This window comes from Sinocyclocheilus anshuiensis, unplaced genomic scaffold, assembly GCF_001515605.1.
Source record: "Sinocyclocheilus anshuiensis isolate Anshui unplaced genomic scaffold, SAMN03320099.WGS_v1.1 scaffold412, whole genome shotgun sequence".
NCBI lineage: Eukaryota > Metazoa > Chordata > Actinopteri > Cypriniformes > Cyprinidae > Sinocyclocheilus > Sinocyclocheilus anshuiensis.
The window spans coordinates 2,236,229-2,259,418 of NW_015558661.1; the positions used below are offsets into that span (position 1 = coordinate 2,236,229).

Genomic DNA, 23,190 nt, shown 5'->3' on the forward strand with positions numbered 1-23,190 from the left:
AACTGGATCATCAAAGGTCAGCAGCAAAGACATTGGTTAATAAAATGGGATTAGATACATTTGTGTTATTTAACATATTTAATTATTGCAGGTTTGCGTCATATTCTGAGTTTGCATTTCACTGTTTTAATTCATTTTGATGAATACTAAATCTGTTTTTTTGTGCGTGGGATGAATTAATGCACATTCACATTTAGTCTAGAACTACAGTAACATCATGTTCACACAGCGCACACAACGCCTCTGTACTCCCGATTTCTCTCAACATGGGGACAGGAGAGCTGTCAGTCAATAAATGGGAAAACAAAGTAACTGGCATTACTTTTTTGAAAAAGTAACTCAGATATTTTCTTGTAAATTAAAGAAGTAATGCGTTACTTTACTAGTTACTTGAAAAAAGTAATCTGATTACGTAACTCGCATTACTTGTAATGAGTTACCCCCAACACTGTCAATAACACCGCGAGTAGTCAGAGATTCGTTTATAACATCTCTAAATTAAACAAGAACAGTTACTTGCTATACTTAATTAAGGCTATTGAGACTTAATAGTTTTTACAGTGTGCAGTTTTTGTACTTGATATTTCTCTAACCTCAAAAGCAATGGATAGACGAGTTCCTTGCGTGGGATCCAGAAGAATTTGATGACGTTAAACAGATATCCATTCCCACTGCCAACATCTGGGTTCCTGATATTCTTATCAATGAATTGTGAGTAGACTTGACATAATGAGATAATTGAGACGTTAACGGTAGAATTACTGAACCCTTTTGCCTGCTTGCTCCCTCTCTCTGTCCTCTGCAGTGTGGATGTAGGAAAGTCTCCTGAAATTCCTTACGTCTATGTAGGCCATACTGGGCTTGTTCGCAACTATAAGCCTATCCAGGTAGTGACCGCCTGCTCCCTCAACATCTACAACTTTCCTTATGATGTCCAAAAATGCAGCCTGACTTTCCAGAGCTGGCTACACACAAGTAAGTAAACGCATTTCAATGAGCTTGAGAGAGATCATTCAGTCATCAGTGACAAAATGTACCTCCTACACACAGAATCCAAGTCTAAAAGGATTTTGAGAGATGTGATCTATCTTAAATCATTTATGAAACTCCGAAGCATGAAAGCTTAATAAAATACAGACAAGCATAAAGTTGTTTTTACAAAAACAACACGTAGCAGAAATAAGGATGTCCTGGAATTGTAGCATTTCAGAAACGATTCGAAGACAACATTGCTTTTCCTGAAAGCTGAATGAACTGACCTTTAACCTGATCTCATCCCGTAGCTAAAGACATCAACATCACACTAATGAGAACCCCTGAGGAAGTAATGAACGACAAGAGTGTGTTCATGAACCAGGGAGAATGGGAGCTGCTTCACGTCCTCTCTACATACAAAGAGTTCAGCATAGATAATGATGATTACTATGCCGAAATGAAGTTCCATGTGAGTAACGTAATAATGCCAAATTAAGCCATGGCACACATTAGCATTTGCAAATGAAAAATGTCAGGGATACAAATAAAAGCTTTTTGCAGTCAGGACAGACCGAAGTCTTACTGACTATATTAAACATAACTGTATCAGCTTTGTATTATTATTGAGTGTTGTGAGCTATAACCCCAACAATTTAACCAATTAAAAATGAGCTACAGATCAATATGTATTAGCAGAGCAATATTCCATCAACATTTGCCGCTACAGAAGAAAATGTGTTCCAACACTTCTTGGTATTAAAATACATTAATAATTTTGTGTAAACATAATCTGCATACATTATCAAATAATGTTACAAAAGATGTGTTTGAGCTTTCTATTCATCAGTTTCCACAAAAATAGTAACATTGATAATAATAAGAAATCCTTCTCGAGCACCAGATGCGTATATTAAAATGATTTCTGAAGGATCATGTGGCATTGAAGACTGGAGTAAAGACTGCTGAAAATTCAGTCTGGTCATCACAGGAATAAATTACATTTAAAATTTCATTCAAATAGTAAAGTTATTTTAAATTGTAGTATTTCACACCATTAATGTATTTTAGTGCACCACTAAATGCACATGGTCCAAATGTCTGGTCACATTTCTTTTAGAAAGCAGTTTTAAATTAGTACCCAAGTGAAATAAAAACAAACTGAGAAAGATCAACATTATGTGAAAGACATCTCTTTCTTTTATCGTCAGGTTGTGATCCGACGCAGACCTCTGTTCTACACAGTCAACCTCCTGTTGCCCAGTGTATTCCTGATGGTGATGGACATCGTTGGATTCTACTTGCCACCAGACAGCGGCGAGAGAGTATCCTTCAAGATCACCCTGCTCTTGGGCTATTCTGTCTTTCTCATCATCGTCTCTGACACTCTGCCAGCGACTGCCATAGGGACCCCTCTCATTGGTAATGAGGTCTTTCTGATTCATAGAACATGACCTGATGCATTTCAAAAAGTCACTCAATCATTCATTCTTTATTTCCTGATTCCTGAAGATTATTATTGTGTGTGAGAGGTGACGTGTAATTTAGTGTACTGCATCTAGACATTATTAAATGTCCTTAGATAAAGAGGTTTTTGTTATTTGTAGCAAGTGGTGTGATCCAGTACAGTTTCCTCTCAGCTGGCCGCACTTCTGATGGCAACAGTCAGAAGGCAAAAAACAAGACATTTCTTGAGTTTTTCCAACTGAAGTCAATCCACATGTCCATTGATTTTCAATATGGAAGTGCAGCTGTGAGGAAGCTTGTGCGGAAATACACACGCTGATTAATTTGAGAGATAAGGAGAACAGCCTAGATCACTGCAGAGGTTTCAAGTTCCAATGCGATTGCTTTCAAACACTAACACAGTAAAGACTACAGAGGGCTTGCATTTTCGTTTGTTTCGTTTTATTAAGAAAGGTATTGAGAGAAATAAATCCTCTATAAGAGCTCAACAAAACAAGTAAATATAGAATACAACAATACAGAAAAATAACAATGCTTGACCTCTGGGTAACTTAGTAATATTATCATGCTGAAACAGCATAAATATATACAGTGGAAATTTGGGATTTAAAATCCAATTTAAACCTGGGAATAAATGTTTTAGGATTTTGAAAAATTTACAACAGAGAAACATTATGAACAAGACAATAAATGTTAAATATTTAAAATTCTACACTATTTCTAGGTCACCAATCAAATAAGCAAATTTGTGGCATTGATTACGTGACTATGTATAGATGATCAGCATTTTTTCTATCAGCATTTCCTTCTATCTAGTGTTTACAATTATTAAATTAATGGGTCATATATATATGTGAAGAGTTCAGATGCAAAAGCCATCTGAAATGTTCTTCTAAAATTAGCATTTTTATCAAGCTCCTATGCTTAGGTTCAGTAATTTTACTGTAATGGCAATGTATAGGTCTTTTTCTATCCCATTAAAGTGAAAGAAAGAACTGAACATAAGCATAGGAGCCTGATAACAATTCTAATTTTATATGAAAATTTCAGACGGCACTTAGAGGCTTTTGCATCTGAACTCTTCATATATATTTATCTGTGTTTAGCTACTGCTGTATAAAATAAGACCAGGTATTATTACATACACCTTTCTAATGTATGGGGTCAGCGAGATTTTTTTGAAAGAAATTTATTTTATTCAGTAAGAATGCATAAAACTGATCAAAAGTGATAGACAAACAAACATAAACAAAAAACTATTTCAAATAAATGCTGTTCTTTTGAACTTTCTATTCTTCAAAAAAAGCCTGAAAAAAGTATCAAAATATTAGGCAGCACAAATGTTTTCAGCGATAAAAATCAGAAATGTTTCTTGAGCACCAAATCAGCATATTAGAATGATTTCTGAAGGATCATGTGAGACTAACGACTAGAGTAATGGCTGCTGAATATTCAGCCTTGCCATCACAAGAATAAATTACATTTGAAATATATTAACAAAATAGTTTTGACCATATTACTGTTTTGGCTATTTTGGTTTAAATAAATGCAGACTTGATGACAGAGATATCTAAAACTCTTTAGAAAACATTGTAAAAATCTGAAAATTTTAATTCTGTGTTTCTGTTTTGCTCAGAAAGAGCACAAATAAGAGGAAACACTGAATGTAAGCATATGTTATGTCTGTGTATTTGAGTGTAGGTGTGTACTTTGTGGTATGCATGGCGCTGCTGGTCATCAGCCTGACCGAGTCTGTTTTGATCGTGAGGCTGGTGCACAAGCAGGATCTGCAATCTCGTGTGCCCCAGTGGGTCAAACACCTGGTGCTGGAGAAGGCCACGATACTGCTCTGCATTCGCAACAAGAAGGTCTGCTCGATCCTCTCGCAGGGATCTGACCTGCCGCTCTACAAAGAAAACAACATGAACACAGGTAACTGACCCTTCGCTAAGCCCCGCCTTAAATGTTATTGACCAATCCTACCTTAGCAACTGTTGCCATCCATGCATCGGTAAAGTTTGACATGGCAACAGTACCAAAGTGGGTGGAGCTTAGCAAATGTGCTCTCTAGGTGGTGGAAACAAGCTCTGAAATTGACCTTTGATTCTGTAAGCAGTCCACTGCAACCATCACAGCTGTGAGGGCTCCAGAGACTCTGGGAGAAACCTGGGTTTGGGGCTGTCCACGCGGGACAGCGGATCTCCTGTCATGGATGGCATCCTGCGCGAGATCACCACCATCCGCCAGTTCCTGGAGAAGAAGGATGAGAGCAGGGAGATCGCTAAGGAGTGGCTGCAGGTGGGGTACGTGCTGGACGTCCTGCTGTTCCGCGTCTACCTGCTCACCGTGTTGGCCTACAGCATCACTTTAGGCACACTGTGGTCCGTCTGGCAGAACGTCTGACCACAGATGTGGGTCACAGAGGGAAGGCGCCAGTTCTGTCTCACTGCTTAATGTAAATGCAGCGTTTGACGTAGTTGAAGTGCTGGTAATCTGATTGTTATCTCACAAGAGAATAACTAACTTGAGTACCATAGAGGAGAAATGTGCTTTCAAATCAAGAGTTATTACTTGTAGACTGCTGTTCTTGCCAGATGAAAGCTCTTTAAACTGCCGTCTCTGAAAAGCATACAACATACATGTATGATTGTTATAATATCGCAGTCTTCTCATATTCAGTACAACAGCGCGACTGCAAGTGTGATATTCCCTTTTTACAACAGTAAAACATATAAAGAAGTTAAAAATGAATAATTCACATTTTAGACACATATTTTGGTTATGTTGTCTCTGCCGATGGAAATAGTTTCAAAGACGTCAAAGAAAGAAGCAGCAAACACAGACAAACAATGCTTTAAAACATATATGAAATACATAAATAACTCACTGTGAAACGGCATATCAAAACCTTCAGCAGTGTATTGTGCCTGCCTGAGTATTCCAATATTAAGAAAAAAATTCACCTTCCTGCATTTGATTAATCACACTGACATAAACTACCGTTCAAAAGTCAGTTGGCTCATATTTTTTTTAAATTAATACTTCTATTCAGCAAGGACGCATTAAAGTCTAACCAATCAGCATATTACAATGATTTCTAACAGACTGGAGTAATGGCTGAAATTTCAGCTTTGCCACTAAATTACATTTTAAAATATATTAAAATAGAAAACAGTTCTTTTAAATTGTAATATTTCACAGTATTTCTGTTTTTAATGTATTTTTGATTATAAATGGAGCTGAAATGTTTGAACAGTAGTGTATTTACGTCAACCCTATTTGCGTATGTTGGAATCAAATAATTGAAGTTTTATGCAGTCAATGAAACAACAATCTATCCTTTAGGTTCCAATTAAAATCCTTAATTCCATTTCACTTCTGTTATCCTGATAAAATCTGTAGTACTGCGAGAAAAAAACATTCAATCCTGTTGTTGAAATGTAAACATCTTGTAAACTGTCTGTATTTCTGTGTCTTGAGAAGATGTTGGACTGTGTCTATATTGTGTTTTCTCTCTTCCAGCCCAAGGGCGGTTGAGTATTAGTCGTTGCCTGTGACACTAAATGTACTAATTGTAAAGATTTTCACCTCACTGGGAATGCACTCAGCAGGCCTGGGGTGATTGGATAAATGCCATCGACATCCTACATAATTAAAGAAAAAAAATCAGTTAGACAGTAAATGGGAGCATTGATCCCAATACAATCAATGCGGCAACATCTCTCCATCCCATCAGCACACCACAGTCCTGAATTAGGTATAAAACTTAATGTTTTGTGAGGAACAACAGTTAGCAAATGCTACTCTTTATGTAAAAAAACAAAACAATATTATCATAATTACCATTCAACAACACCACAACAATAGACCCTTGATGTTTGCACTCAACTTTGACCAGCAGAGGGCTTCTAAGGCCATGTAATGTATTTAAGGCACTGCTGATGTTAGGGACATCATAACATACTCCTGAGTTTCACTGGTATCTGTAATATTAAATACAGTCTGCATTTGGAGCGCACACAATAGGATTCTAGTGCCAGAGGAATTTCATTATCAACCAAGAACGGAATGTTGGCAGGCTGAAGTTGGCAGTGTAATTCCTGAAAGCCATACACAGTCATAACAAATGGCTTCAAGTGGCATTTGTAGGCTGTTACTTGTTTTGCAAATTCATCTGCTGGAGGTCATCCACCGGCTGTGGCTGGGCCCGCTCGCGCCCGCAGGCACGGCTTAGCTGGGAACACAATTGAAGGGATTTGAGAAGACCACGGCCACCATTCAGTCCTTCGCTGTCTAAACTTCCCTTGTACACTAGATCATATCTTGGTCAAAGAGCAACCAAAGATGGGACCCCCTGCTCGCTGCACAAAAGCTATTTATGCAGAGAAGGTCACGTGACCTTAGCCGAAAACGGGCGGTCTTGGGTGCCAGCAGCACCAGCGTCGCTTTAATCATGATTCTTAACTTCCTAAGGCCTTGCAAAGCAAATATATAATCTGAACCCTGCTGTCTTTCTCAGACGATCATTAAAAAAATCTGTTTCATCTTAAGAGATAGAACTAATGAAATAATTAAAATAAATACTAATTAAATAATGACTTAGTCATAAAAACAACTGTAAACTGTTCATCTAGGTGTCAACTATAATGCACACCTTTTACATTTTTGATATTTATTAAAATAAACTGTAAATCATATGTAAAAATTCCTATTTTTCACTACCAAATGGGCTCAAATGCAAAATATGCCATAATTTAATGCTCAACAGCATTTGAGCAGAATGACTTAGTCATAAAAACAACTGTAAACTGTTCATCTAGGTGTCAACTATAATGCACACCTTTTACATTTTTGATATTTATTAAAATAAACTTTAAATCAAATGTACAAAATTGCTTTACTCTGCCCCGTCAGGGCATTGAGAATATATATTGAGCGTTCCACCCCATTCAGGCAGTCGGAACAGTTTTTTGTATGCTTCAGTGACCGCACCAAAGGGTCTCCGGTCACAAAGCAGAGACTTTCCAAATGGATAATCAACGCTATCGCGCTAGCATACTCTTCTTTGGGCCTACAATGCCTCATGGGAGTAAGAGCCCACTCAACAAGAGGTGTCGCCTCTTCCTGGGCTTGGTCTAGTGGGGTGTGTCCATTGCAGAGATTTGTGCGGTGGCCGACTGGGCCTCATCATCCACATTTACCAGGTTTTATAATCTGGATGTCCCAGCCTTACAGGCCCGGGTCCTTTCTGCTTAAATGGACTCACTCTGGCCATATGGCAAAACCAGTGATTCAGGCGTCTGCCTTCTTCACTGTACGCTCTTGGCCCCCACTGGGTTCCGAGGCTGTACAATTTCTCTTGGAACGATTACTCGGAGCCGGGCTGACCTCTGTGAGTTTGGCCCTATTGCCTCCTGCGGGGCTTCCCTGCAAAATACTTGGTCTCTCTGGGCCCCATTTGGTGCTTAAGGCAAGTTCAAGTATTAGTCGTTCCTCTAGCATAGCACGGCGGGATTGTACTGGTTCCCCATAGTGTCTTAGCAGACGCAGTACGAGTGAAGTATCGATAGGGAATGTACTCGGTTACTAACGTAACCTCGGTTCCCTGAGATACGGGAACAAGTACTGCGTTGCTAGCCGTGCTATGTAGCTGCACGACTCAGTAACCTGAGGATCCTATGGCGAAGTGCCTGCTTGTATTGCCAGATGCCCCACCCATTCTGGCGGGCTTTGTCTCCATAGGCTCGTGCAGCTCCGGTTCTTTTTTTAATTCTCTGCACGAACCAATAGCCGTGCAGTTACACTGCGTTATTGAAAAGGCTTCAGTATTTGGAGAAAAATGAGTTTTCCCTATAGCGTCTTAGCAGACGCAGTACTGTTCCCGTATCTCAGAGAACCGAGGTTACGTTAGTAACCGAGTACGTTTATTTTAATAAATATAAAAAATGTAAAAGGTGTGCATTATAGTTGACACCTAGATGAACAGTTTACAGTTGGTTTTATGACTGTAAGTCATTCTGCTCAAATGCCATTGAGCTTTAAATTATGGCATATTTTGCATTTGAGCCCATTTGGTAGTGAAAAATAGCATTTTTACATATGCTTTAGTGTTTATTTTAATAACTACCAAAAATATAAAAGGTGTGCATTATAGTTGACACCTAGATGAACAGTTCACAGTTGTTTTTAAGTCTGTAAGTCATTCTCCTCAAATGCTATTGAGCCTTAAATTTGCGTTTGAGCCCATTCGTTGTGAACAAGTAGCATATTTTACACATGATTTACAGTTTATTTTAATAAATATCAAAATTGTAAAAGGTGTGCATTATAGTTGACACTTAGATGAACAGTTTACAATTGTTTTTATGACTAAGTCATTCTCCTCAAATGCTATTGAGCCTTAAATTTTCGTTTGAGCCAATTCGGTAGTGAAAAAATAGAATTTTTTAACAAATGATTTACAGTTTATTTTAATAAATATAAAAAATGTAAAAGATGTGCATTATAGTTGACACAGATGAACAGTTTACAGTTGTTTTTATGACTAAGTCATTCTCCTCAAATGCTATTGAAGTTAGAAAAGTGTATACCAATATCGCATGTAACTTTAGAGACGGTCCCTAAATTTGCGAATATCGAACGTCCAACGTCAAGTCAACTTTATGCCAGAATTTATTAGTGAGGTGTGCTTTAAATATCACTACGCTTGACAATATATATCGCTTGTGTAGCAGCACTGCGCTCATTCTTCTGTTTTCCTGTTGGTAGGCTATTTCCACAGAATGAAGGGTTGTACGAATTTCTGAATGAACTGCTCGTTTTAAAATCTTCACGGTCTACTGACATTTATGACATCCACTTTGAACATTACAATGCACATGATAACTTTCGTTAACTCTACAAAGTAAAGCTATAGCTACCGCATAAACGGAAGTTCAAAGACAAAATTCAAAAAGCTGCGCAATTGTTTCTCTGATGCATATTGTTTATACAATGGAACTTTTTTGACCGTGAAATTTCGCTAATGTGACTATCTTCATTTACTGTTGCTCTATTAAATTCAGTCATTTCAAAAGGATCCAGAGTTGTGGACAGGACATTTCGCTCAATTTCAAATTGGTCAAATGAATTAGCCGCTTTGACCAACAAAACCTGCTTTAACTTAACTTCTGTGAGCGGCATCTAACACGCATCCATGCTATTGACAATAACTGATCGTTTTTGTTCGCGAAATTTCGCTGTAGATTTGCTAATGTGTTCAGAGAAAACCAAAACCAACCCAGATAGCCCTCTACAAGATGTCTGTTAAAGACCGCTTGATCTGGAAAGCATCTGCTGTTTACAAACATCTGACAGATGTCTTTAGGATGTCAGTTTTACATACATTCTAAACCATAAACATCTTAAAGACATCTAAAAAAACGACTATTTGACATCTGTTAGGAAACGTCCTATAGACGTATTACAAATGAGCAAACACTAAAAATACCTCTTGCAGATGTAAATGCAGACGTCAAATAGACGTCTGTGATGAGGGCTACGTGTGCTATCAGGGAACCAACAATGCAAAAATTACGTCTAGTGATGGAAAAGTGTATTATATTGTATACAGATCCTTGTGATATAATATCCGTGTTGTATTTGTATTATATGTGGAATCAATACATGAATAAAATGTTCATACTTTGTGATCACGTAACGTTTGTTTTCAATTCTATCAGACAATTGTTGAATATGAATTAACAGGCAAAAATTGTGGCGCTCACACAAGATGGCAGCAGTTACGCTGAGCTATTGCTGTGCGTACAGCCTAACACTGGCAGATGTTTACAATAATTCAACAGGATCATAACTCAAACACACACACACACACACACACACACACACACACACACACACAGTTAGACAGATACAATACCAGAGGGAGCATTAGCATAGCAGCGAATTGCCATTATTTGCTCAGATGGTTCCTGGTATTAACACAGAGCTCTATGTAATGAACACAGGCAGACTCTCTAAAGCACTGAGGTTTGTATTCTCAGTTTATTGTCTCCCCCCAGAATAAAAGAGAAGCAGAGACTGCTTTTGTTTCAGTCTATTTCCCTCCGAATAGTAATGAGAGCAGGCAGTGAAGGCACAGAACCTGTTCACTACCTGTGTGACTCCACTTTACTATCTGAAGGATTTATTGGATAATGTACTTGCATCAAGTTCAGTCTCGTTTTGTCCCTCTACTCTCTTAACTTGTAATATTTGACTTGGTAAGATATTTGGCATTATCTCAGCTGCAGGTGGTGCTAACCGCACTATATTCACAATACACTGGCCATTAACTTTTATTATTAGGTTTTCCTACTCATGTATTTTTTTTAAATAAAGATACGTTTGAATCAGACTAATCGGTAATTTTTAATGAAACTGTCTCGCCTTGTTTTACCGACTCTAGGCTGTCTATAATAAACAACGGCATTTAAGCATCATGAAGAACAGCAAATCACTTCTGTAATAGAGATTTGATGCTAAACTGATATATTTACGGTCCAAGATAAATTTAAAAATGCATTTTTTAGTGAAAAATTATATAATTTACTCCCTCATCTTGTTACAAACCTATCCCAATGTTCACGCTTCTCTCTTCAGTGCAGAAGTGGATGGTGACCAGGAGATTGCAAACTTCAAAAATAGCATCATGAAACATTCTATTTCTACTTTGAGAAATAACAACTCAAAATGTAAATTACGTAATACAGTAGTGGTCACCATTCACTTTTGATTTTATACAAAAGAGCAGCTTGAACATTCTGCATAACATCTCCTTTTGTGATTCACACAGGAAAGTCCATCATATGGCTTTGGAACTACATGAGGGTGAATAAATTATAAAATATTTGTTGTATAAAGGATCATTAACTCCTGTGAGTCGAACACATGAAAAAGCCAGACAAACTTAAGTCCATTTTTTTATTTATTTTTTTCTAACTGCAGATTTAAGGAATACAACTGAACATTGTTATTTTGAGACTCATAAATAAAAAACAAAATAAAAAAAAAAAACAACACTACAAAAACAATCTACTGTTAGTAGGATGTAAAAAATATCTTTCACTATTAAAGGCACAAAATTTACTTCGTGACAACACTGAGAAGAAAACCTGCAGCGTTCGATCTCTTTAAATTCTTTATTTTTTTCACACTCCATCAGAGAACACTGAAATGTTACAAAGAGATGTGTCTGATCCTACACCGAAAGAAAGACTACATCAGGAAACTGATGCCAATATCTGTAGCACAACATTCAGAAAGTAGTGCTACAAAAAATAGCATGTTGCTGGAAAAGACAAAGGACCGTTGCAAAGCTCTAATGCAAATTAAAATTTGTATAACTGACAACAAACTGAAAAAAATAAAAATAAAAATTGGGCACCTTCTAAGATTAGGCTAAGATTAGGTGCTGAGGTAGACGTAACTATAACAATTCAAATAATAATAATAGAACAAACAAAAATAAAACCCCAGAAACAAAACACTATATTCTTAAAGAGCAACAGGACTGGCACTTGTGCTGTCACAAGGGAGGAAAAAAATACAGACAAGCCAGGAAAGGAGAGGGGGATCCAGTAGAGACAGGGGGAAGAGAGAAACTGCTTTGTTACATAAAAAGCTTTGTTATGCTTGGTCCGACAGGGCAATTGGTCCTCAGTGCTAATATAAAAAAAGACAACGTCTTGGTGCTTTGTTACTCAAACAGTTTTAGTTTTGACCTCAATGGCACATGCATGGCAACACAGCATGAAATGGCTACTCTTTCTAGAACACCACACTGGAACACAGTGAGCCAACTCCAGGGATGCAATGATAACATAAGTACTTTAAACAACAAATAAAAATGTCTAGTAGGGGCAGTACAAATGCCGAATGTTAAAGGGACATGGTTGAAAAGTTTAATCAGCAAACCTGTTGCTGAGGCAAAAAAAGAATGAGGAAATGAAAGTAAGTTTGATTCTCAAACATCAATTTTTTTCCCCCTCAAAGCAGGATATTCAGTGTGAAAAACGCTCTTATTCCGATCCAAGGAATGTTTGGCTTGTCTTTTTCGAACTGTGTATAAAACACTACAATACTGATCGGTCGCCAGTGGAACCACTGAAAATAGACCAAATGATCATCACATAACAAAAATCGTCTCAAGTGAATCCATCTGAGATCATCATGGCACCCCTGGAGCCCTGAAGACACCAATAATTTTCTTGAAAATACAGAAACTAAGCAGATATATGTGGACAATTTGTTGAACAATTTCATTTAGGCACAAAGATATTACAGAAACATCAGAAGAACATTGAGGGAAGAACTATATCAATGCCAATATTTTTTAATCATGGTGAGAGAAAAGTGGCATAGCTCAAAGCAAAGTACAAAATCAAAAAGGTACACTAACATGTCACTTAATATATCGTATTGTTGCCACATATTGCAAAACTCTGTTTTACCCATTTAACATCAGTCGACATTATCCATTTACAGAACAAAATATATATTTCTGCCTTTTTTTTTTTTCATGGAGTTACTAGTTTTTAAATTCTCACAGGGGGCATGTATGCCCAAACTCACAGTGTTTTCCAGAAAACAACGGCAAGACACACGACAATTAACGTTTCCTTTGATGCGTCTTCCCATCCCTTCTTTTTTAGTCACTTCAAGTAAAAAACAAAACGTTGGCAACATTGATTGTTTTGTCTGAGATATCGTGTGCAATGGAATTGATCATTGGCATCACATCTTTTTTAGTTTTGTTTGTTTGTTGTTATTTTCACAAAGGAGAATGTGGCTGATTTAGTCCTTCAACTGCAATGTATTGACATCCAGAAAGCAACATTTACCACTATAGGATCACGCACTGTCCAACATTACCGAAGAGGAGCAAGGCAAACGATTCAAACGAGAGAATAATGATATAAAAAAAGAACTACAAAGTTTTGCCCCGCTGCAACCTCAACAAATGGAAAAAAGGGACTGACACTTAATACAAAAATATCACAATTTTATATATCAAATGGCCTCTGTTGGCTCTTGCTCAGGACTACACTCATACAAAGAAACATGTCAACTGACAGGATTTTTCGTTTTTTTTTTTCTTCCTTTCGTCTTTGATTACCACTTGCAGTCCCAATTGTCCAACGCACAATGCACTGCTGCATATGACCTGTTCTTGGCGGCTCACGCTCTGTGAACCTTCTTTTTTCACATTACAAAACTACAATTCTATTCCCATATTTTCAAGTTTATCGTTTTTTTTTTTTCAGAAATCTCTTTTCTGCTCTTAAGGTAACAATTTACAGGGGTGGGGGGGACTGATAGGGAAAGTTCTGATTATTTTTGTCAATCCGCTTTTCCTATAAGCAAATCCTACCCTTTCATATTCATCGCTTCCGACGTACAACACTTGAAAGCGTGAGATGAAGTTGCAATAACGCAAAACACAACTGTGCTTTCGCAAACGAAACACAACAAAAAGAAACAAAACTTGGAGGTAGCTTACAACAACAACAAAAAAAGACCAAACCCACAAGCTCTTCAACAAGCAGGGTTAGTAAAACAAAACAAACAAAACAAAAACATAATACCAAGTTTGGTAAGATTAATGCAAAGAAAAACAAACTTCGAACGAAAGACAATCTCTCTTCACTATGGCACTTAATTTCTTAAGTACATAAAAGCACACGCCGCTCCTGCTCGCAAAGCAAACAGTCAAATATACAAAGAAACAAAGGAAAAATTAAAACACTAGCACATGAGGTCACAAAAAAACGAGGTAATTCAAGTACGATGTGCTGAAGTAAATCAAGGTATAATAGGAAACACAAACAAAGCGAAAGGAACCAAACCAAAAGAGTTGATCTGCTCTGTTCATTCATCCCAGCGTTCCCGGCTGGACAGGCCAAGCCTCGTGACCACCTACGAACACACGGATATGTGTGGACGAGACCTGTACGTCACAGTGCCGCTCAGTCTGCAAGCCACTGACTAAAGCAGCTTCAGTCATCATTTTGGTCTCTATAACAACAGCATAAACAGTTCATTAGATTTCTAGTGTGTAATGGATGTTCTGTATGTATTGCCAAGTTACTCGTTTCGAACGGTTAAGCGATTTCAGACTTGATAAGCGAAGGAGGAGATAACATGAACATGTACGGTGTGTGCGTGTTACTCTGCTTAAAATAAACTTGAAATGTTGCGCTTGAGAAATCAACATCAAACAAAAACTGTCGTCGTGAAGTCAGCTTGTAATACGCGCTATGCCGAGAGAAAAAAAAAAAAAGTTAAATGACATTGATGAGCAGAGTACTGAGAGCTTAGCTGATTTGTACGCTGGTTAAACCAATAAGCCCTTAATGAATGTGAATCATATGGGAGGGATCTACATGCTGACTGTCAGCCGGGCATTGTGAACATGTTTTGCAGGAAGCTTACATTCCAGTTTGCAGTAATGACCCTGATGAACATGACTGTTCATATTTTCTGTGGAGTACCTGACTGGCACGTTACCGCTGACAGGTCTAAGTGCTTCTTGCACCGACATCTCTGAGAGATAAACACTGTGTCTGGTTCACACTACTGTTTTTGTACCAGAAGAGGGCATCCTTATGAAGAGAAGGAATCGTTGTTGAAGTGTGTGTCGTTTGACTGATAAGACATTTAACGTTTGGGACGTAAGCTGACATGTAGAGAGTGGACTTCCCATATACGGCTATAACATGATGCTTTTTTTTATGTTTTGCTATACTGACGGGGTAAGATTTCTGTCCGCCTTGCCCAGCACCACCAACAAATCTGTCCATTTCCTGACTGTGTTTCCAGGCGCTTTAACCCCTCGCCCTCCCGCTCCCCTCCCGCTCCCCTCCCTCCCCGCCGTCTCCCTCCTTCAGACATAGCAGAGGTACAGGTAAGTCTTCTCTATCCTCCAGTCCGGGGGGATGTCTTCGGGCTTGTGGCCCTTCATGTGCTTCTGCATGGAGGAGAGGCTGGGGCAGTATTCCAGGCAGATGGTGCACTGGTACGGTGAGGCTCCGTTGTGGGTACGCAGGTGTTTGATCATGGCCGAGTAGTCCCTGGAGCGCTGGTGGCAGAGCTTGCACTCAAACGGCTTCTCACCTGCATGGAGAACAGAAAATGTCAAGGTTTTGCATGACATGTCAAGAGATTTTGTACTCTGAATGGTGCTCTCTGATATTCGTGAACAGACAGGAATACTCATCTGTATGGAAAGTAGGAATATGATTAAGTGAATGACTCCCCTAGTAATGCTATACGGAACATGGTTTTGATGCATTATCCATAGATAGTCCATAGATTTTTTTTTAAATCAAGATTTTAATGTAAATTTACATAAAACATGTATGAACTTATATACATAAATCAAACATATAAATAAATTAAATGATGAATAAAATGTATCAAAAGCAACAGTAAAGACATTTACATTGTTAAAAACCTATTTTTTTTTCAAATAAATGCTGTTCTTAAAAAAATAAAGAAAAATAAAGAAAAAAAACCTGAAACATATCACAATTTCCACAAAAATATGAAGCTGTTTACAACATTGATAATAATAATAAAAGAAGGTTTCTTGAACAGTTACGAATGATTTCTAAAGAATCATGTGACACTCAAGAGTAATGGAGTAATGGCTGCTGAAAATGTCACTTTGTCATCACAGGAATAAATTAAATTTTAAAATATATTAAAATAGAAACCAATTTTAAATTGCAATGATATTTAATAACTAATGATTTGACTATTTAATTTTTTTTAACTACTGTTCAAATATGTTTAAAAAAATATTTTTGTATATATTTACATTTTTTTTTCTGTCTCATAACAGACAAGTGTACAAAAATTTTGCAGCATAGTGTAACTGAAAAACAATCATGTGGAACAGCAGTGAATGTTGCATTTGACAAACTAGCTACACAGTTAAATAAATTTGTTTCTTAGATCAGAATGTTGACAGAAACCTCTTAAAGAGACAGTAACGCAAAGCGCAGCACATTTGTTCCGACGGTGTAAATTAGTCATCTAAACGTTGACCTTGTCACTAGGGAAAGCATTGATAAGTTGAGGATTGAAGAATGCTCGTGTTGGGTAAAGGCATCCTGGGAATGCAAAGTCTCTGCGTTGTTTGCTCAGGTCTTCTGTTTGTTTAACGGAGGGATTGAGGAACCTTGACCTCGGCGGTTCGAGCAATGTCACGTCCGTCTGCGTTTGCGTATGCAAAGGCTCTAATGAGACGGTCATTAAACCGTCGAGACTCCAGTGATACATGCACGTGTGGTCAGTGTACTTTAACTGCACTGTAAACAGGGCAGCCTCAGATAACCAGGCAATAATGAATTGCAAATGGAGCCGAGTTATTGATTGCTCATCGACAGGAGCAGGGCTGCCAATGTCGATGCTTCATCAAGCGGCTCCCTTTTTGCATGCAGTGGCCTTTGACTGTGAGCTTGTCGTTGTTCTTGTTATCTCGGGCGCTCTTGTGCTCGCCGCCGAGGCTTTACCCCACCCAAAGAAGCCAATTATTCGACAGGCTTTCTTGATAGTTTGGCTTAGCGGCATCGCTTTTTGAGTGGCAGAGAGGAGGGGAAGATCTGGTGTCCGTCGTGTGCGTCCGAGAGACCTGGTCTCTACAGTACCGCGCTAATCCCCTTGTCAAAGAGTGAGTCGACAGCACTGGAAATGGCCTGCCCTTTGGTGTGGGCTTTACAGAGTGCCAAAACGTATGAATCAATCAGATATCACCTTAACAAGAGGAAAGGGGCTCTTTACACAGGTCTGAAGCCAAACAGAGGCAAGGCCTGCTCTGGCATCGGCCTCAGCTGTGATCTAAAGATCTGATATGACGCTCGCCCGCTGACAAGGATAACAGCAGCTCTACATGCGACCGTAGCGCTTAACGTGATTTAAGTAGGGCATGTTACTGGATCAAAATCCTCACTGGTGCTGGAAAAGTAGTACAATAAACCAAGGAGGACTAGAATACCCAAAGAAAGCTTTTCCAGTCGCCTTGGCTTGATAAACAAGAAGAAGTGTACAGTACCTGTATGAACACGGTAGTGGGTCTCTAGCTGGTGTTTGAGGCTGAACCTCTTGCCGCAGCCGTTACATTCATAGGGTTTCTCTCCGGTGTGGATGCGTTTGTGTCCCTTCAGTGTGCTCTCGTCTCGGAAGCAGCTGCCGCAGAACTCACACTCAAATGGATGGTCACCTGCTGGACAGAGGTCTGGTCAGTATACGTAGTATATGCAAGTTAATGTTAATCATAAACACGGTTGTGTGTTTAAATTACACTTAAATGGATAGTTCACCCAAAAATGAAAACTCGAAAGCCTTTTTTTTTTTCGTTTTTTTGCACAGTATTCTTGTAGCTTCAAAAAAATACGGTTGAACCACTGATGTCACATGGACTATTTTAACAATGTCCTTACTACCTTTCTGGGCCTTGAACGTGGTAGTTCCCTTGCTGTCTATGCAGGGTCAGAAAGTTCTCGGATTTCATCAAAAATATATTGTGTTCCGAAGATGAACGAAGGTCTTATGGGTTTGGAATGACATGAGGGTAAGTAATTAATGACAGAATTTTAATTTTGGGGGGAACTATCCCTTTAAAGGTGTAACTTCTATACCTTTAGTGACAGAAAATGACATTGTTGCAATGTTGTGATACTCAAACAAACAGAACTATGTTTATAGTTGATAGAGCCATAAAAGTGTTTACTCTGACTTTATACACTGATACACACTGGAAAGCAATGGGGAAATCTGGGGAAAGCAAAAGTTGGTTATCACTGCAAAACAAAATGTAAAAAGAATAGAAGAATACATTTTACAACCTTTAATGTCAATGAACTGAATATACAAAGGCTGTAAAATGAAAAGATTTGAAAATGTTAGAAAACAAAGAAAATATGAGGAAAAAATCATGAGGGAAGACAAAAAAAAAAAAGTAATTATTTCTCTCACAAAGCATTAAACAGCTGGCCTATAATATTTATTTGAAATCAAGCCATTATAAGCTCTCAGTACAATATCATCAGTTGTCTGTTATAGGTCATTGTCATCTATATCTTCCTGTCTTCTTGCACTGTAATGGATATTCAGAGGTCAGTAATCAGTGATATTATGATATGCGGGGGTGTTTCTTTTTCTGCTCTCTGCTCTAATTGCGTTTTTGTGTCTCACTATCAGCTAACCATATATCACTCTCTCTCCGTACAGATGCACGACTCTGCCAGGCGTGTAATGTTCCCCATATTTAATGCATTTCACTTCTGTGCGGAGGGTTTAAGTCATTGTCTATGACCTACGCGTTTCATTATCTGGCTGTCCGAGCGGCACCGTGCCTGGGAATAAATTGCATTTCTCGTTATGTACTGTCATGCTCAGACTCCCGCTGCCTCCCGTTACCAGACAATATCAATTTCCTCAGGCATGTTTTGTGGCGAGACGCAGCTAAACGCCTCACATTTACATGGCTGCTCTGGCTCCACCGTCTTCGCTTCACCAGTAATGGGAGACAAAAAAAAGCAGGAGATGACACAAAAAAGACAAAACCCCCCCATACATTTCAGAAATCAATAAAAGTGACAGTATTTATTTGTGCGCATGAAGTTATCAGTCGCTGTAAGAAATTTGGCGCTTCGAAATGCCTCCGCAGCAGAAGAGATCACAATCCATCACGCTCCCTGACTGCTCTCCGGCTCGCGACGAGAATAGCATTCGCGCCAAATTCACCTGACTTTAATTGTGCCTAAGCTGGCGCTTCAATCGAAGACATCTGCGTTAGCCTCCAGAAAACTGGCCACCAGTTAAATCCACAGGCTTGCTTCTACCCTCAGTAAAAGCATATTAAATCTTTATTTGACAAAATAATTTGTGACCGCTATCTCATGATACCACAATGCACAAATTCATATCGTAATACTCGCCTGGTATTTTTTTAGGCTACCTGGTATGTAAATGCAGCGTGTCGCTGCTATAAACAGAAGGCAATTTGCTTATCAAATTCTGTTTGGCGGCTTTGCTTTGTTTGGAATACATTAAGCTTTGAGGCAGTAAAGATACAAGGTGATAGATCAAGATGCTGTCACCGACTGCGTGTTCCTCGGTTCCTTTCTGTGTCTGTCTGTAAGTCTGGTGGCTGCGAGGCACAAAGAGGGCGGAAAAGACATTTGGGAAGCTCGGGGGCTGCCACCTGCGTCCCCGTGCCTCAGGGGACCGCTGCGGTGGCGTACCTGGCCGGGTTCTGCGGGCACCGCCTGGCTCCTGGCAGGGCCGAGGCTTACGTTAAGGCAGGGGCCAAGTTCATTATGCGCTAAGCAGCGTAAATCAAGGATCCATCACTGCCAGGGTCTCGACTGGGCTGCACTATCAAACACAGCTGCGAACACAAAACACCCGCCGCAGATGGAAAATGGGCTCCGAATAAAACACAAGCACAGAACAACAACGGAATATTAACGAGGCACGGCCGGCAGCATGCGGAACGGAGGGGGGAGCGAGGGGGCTGCCATGATTATCAGCCCTAATGGATGCCAGCGTTCGCTCACACTGCGCGCGCCTGTAAAAGTACACGAGCAAGTACATTCAAGAACAGAAATTCCTCTCAAAAATCAGCGGAAACGCATGTAATCATTCGCTGAAATCCTGTCAAAATTGGTTCTGCATCAGCATTTAGGTGGAGGTATGACAAATCAAATTTAAGCTTGGGCTTGAATTACTGAGTAATGACTGTGTGGGCCCATAATCACTCATTTAACTTATTTTTGAGTGGGCACCACACACATGGATCAAAAAGGGATACGTTAAGCTATTGCTTCAGTGTTTTTGCAGAGTGCATACTGCAGAGAATACCTGAAAATACTTTGATTTCGCTTACCTATACAACTGAATTCATTTGATTTAACCTATACAACTGATACTAGATCATTATTAGATAATAGTTTCATGTATTTAATGCACTAAAGAAAGAAAAAAAATGTGCAAACTATACAAATTAAATGATTAACAGTTCTTTGCAGATGTTTGGGGTCTGTAAGGTATCTTAAAAGAAGTCTCTCATGTTCACCAAGACTGCATTTATTTGATCAAAATTACAGTCAAAACAGTATTATTGTGAAATATAATTTTCTATTTTAATGTTATTATATGCTGATTTGGTGTTTAAAAAACACTAATTATTTCTCTTATTATAATTTGCATCTTTGGTATATGTAAAGTTCAATGGAACAGTATTTATTTGTCAAAATCTTTTGTAACATTATAAATGTGTTTACTGTTACTTTTGGTCAGTTTAATGCATCCTTTAATGCAAAAAAAGAGGAAAGAATTACTATTTCCACAGTTTTGAAGTGTAATTCATGTATGTAAAGAAATCTTAAAGATATAGAATTCAAAATGTTAAAATCAATAAAACACTCAAAAGCAACATTTAAAAAAAAAAATACAATTGACCCCCATTTTATGAACTTGTATATGTTTAAAAAAGTTAGGGCAAGAACTAATGCAAAAAGTAGGTGTTTATCTGTTAAAGGGGTAAATCTATGGAATAATTGTGATAATGTAAAGAAATCTTAAAGATATAGAACTCAAAATGTTAAAATCAATAAAACACTCAAAAGCAACATTTAAAAAAAAAATACAATTGACCCCCATTTTATGAACTTGTATATGTTTAAAAAAGTTAGGGCAAGAACTAATGCAAAAAGTAGGTGTTTATCTGTTAAAGGGGTAAATCTATGGAATACTTGTGATAAGGAATTAAAATTATGTAATTCACTCTGCAAATTCAAGAAAATGTATAAAAATAAGGTGATAAATAATTATATGACTCCGTATCAATAAGTGTGAATGTATTTTTACAATATTGAAGTAATAGTTGTAATGTGTATTTTTGTTATGTTGTTTTGAATTATGTACAGTATGTACATTTGGGGTAATGTTTATGTAACATGTTTATCTTGTATTTCTTAGTGAAAAGTGTCGCTCATCAGTTAATTATGTATAAAGGGTAGGCATAATAAGTAAGACTTCAGCCTACACCTTTTTTGGTAATTATGTTTATTTATTTATGTTGTGAAAAGTTGTCTGTGAGAACCGAAATAAAATTATTGATTGATTGATTGAACTTAACTTTACATGTGTTATTTAAAAAAAATTTTTTTTTGCTGCCACTGGCCAGCAAAAAAGTCCTGATGGATAAACATTTGTACAATAAACGTTTGTGAATGTATGTTTTGTTCATGGTTAATAATGTATAACCATTATAGATTCAATTATACTTAAATTCCACTATACAAAGTGCGCAAATGACTGAAATGCATGTTAAACGTCAATCACAAAATGCATGTTAAAATCTTTGAGACTTTAATTCTTTGAGAAAGCCTATGATTTAAAGGCAAAACAAGGTTTTTTATATAAACCACCTGGTGTGTAGTAACTGTTTAAGTAAATCAATGCAACAATGGTGACTTGAAATATATTAACATAAACAATAAATTCAAGGAAGATATTTCTGGTGTGGTGTTGATAAAAGGGTACTTGAGCCCTATTGACAGGGTTGTAGGAGTACATAAGATTAAAAAAAAGGTTGGGAAACACGGCTCTGGAGGAACATCCGAGTGCTTATCACATCAGCGACTCTGTTTCCAGCATTAAAAAATACACTGTGAATGAGATTAAGAAGATCAAAGGAGAATTAAACGCGAGCAGTGAGTCTTCTTTTTTTGTCCTCTTTAAGAAAAAAATTTAGAGACTTATTTTCGGTGGTTTTTGCAAGTGCCAATAGCAGTTTTTCCCTTTCAGTTCCTTGACAAAAGCCCCCACATCACATTAAACGGGTGCTTGCTAGCGCTCATTGTAATTTAATACATGCCTACAGAGAATTGGGTTCAAACTAGCACGACGCTGCGTCACAGCCTCTCTCTCTCCCTCCACCACGTCTGCGACGAAGCAGACCATTGACATTTATGCGTGCAGGCAGGAGCGTCGGCTCCGATGTACGGTCCGGCGAGGACAAGCGAGTACAGTAAGCGCTTGGCTGCCTTGTACCATCAGCCGCCCAATAAAGGCCGGGTGGCCTATAAACAGGCGGGCTTTGCTCATCTTCCACTTTCGCTTCAAATATTCATCCCTGCAGCTGCAGAGTAAAGCAACTCTGACACGTCAGACTGTTATTTAGGGTCAGAGACAATGGGGGGAGAAGGCTTTCTGGAGAAAATGGGATTCATTTCCAGCGTCTCATATTCGGAGACAGTAATGGAGACTGTTCCCAGAGTCGCCGCATCTGCTCAGCCACGCGTCTGGCCACATGGGGATGGATCCGCCGTATAGCAGGACTAGCCCGACCGGGGAGGGTGATATCTGCGCTGTCACAAGCCATCACAGCGCTTTGGCCTTTCGCTAAATGACATGTCACTTCAGCCTGCTATCTTCATTCCATCCACCTCCATCCAGAAGGTGATGGGAAGACGGGCGGGAGAAAAAAACCAACACAATGACTGTACCAGGATCCTGATTTAAACACTCTACAGGGTGAATCACATCTCAGCATGTTTAAAATAATCAGTCGGCTTGACGGATGTGCATAAAACATCAAAGCACCAAATTAGTATGTATTACTGATTCATTCCAAAAATGTGGCTCCTGAGGCTGTCGGTTATGCACAATTGCGCAACGTCAAGACACACAAACTGAAGA

At 38.5% G+C, this 23,190-nt stretch overlaps 2 protein-coding genes across 5 annotated transcripts in view; one reads left to right on the forward strand and one right to left on the reverse strand.

The window, feature by feature from the left end:
- LOC107681109 (5-hydroxytryptamine receptor 3A-like) overlaps positions 1 to 5,154 on the forward strand; it is an 8,528-nt gene extending 3,374 nt beyond the window's left edge. The window contains exons 4-9 of the mRNA XM_016477273.1: positions 602 to 711; positions 806 to 975; positions 1,284 to 1,444; positions 2,184 to 2,394; positions 4,141 to 4,371; positions 4,553 to 5,154. Of these exons, the coding sequence (XP_016332759.1) occupies positions 602 to 711; positions 806 to 975; positions 1,284 to 1,444; positions 2,184 to 2,394; positions 4,141 to 4,371; positions 4,553 to 4,842 (1,173 nt within the window). The 3' untranslated portion in view covers positions 4,843 to 5,154. The remainder of the gene's footprint in view (positions 1 to 601; positions 712 to 805; positions 976 to 1,283; positions 1,445 to 2,183; positions 2,395 to 4,140; positions 4,372 to 4,552) is intronic.
- Positions 5,155 to 13,818: 8,664 nt separating this feature from the next.
- Positions 13,819 to 23,190, reverse strand: part of LOC107681083 (zinc finger and BTB domain-containing protein 16-A) — a 138,364-nt gene continuing 128,992 nt past the window's right edge. For 2 of the 4 annotated variants that reach the window (XM_016477242.1, XM_016477240.1), the window contains 2 exons: positions 17,534 to 17,701; positions 13,819 to 15,591 (listed from right to left, as the gene is read on the reverse strand). In XM_016477242.1, the coding sequence (XP_016332728.1) occupies positions 15,362 to 15,591; positions 17,534 to 17,701 (398 nt within the window). In that variant the 3' untranslated portion in view covers positions 13,819 to 15,361. Of the gene's footprint in view, positions 15,592 to 17,533; positions 17,705 to 23,190 lie in introns of all 4 variants that reach the window. The other 2 variants (XM_016477241.1, XM_016477239.1) reach the window with 1 other exon arrangement.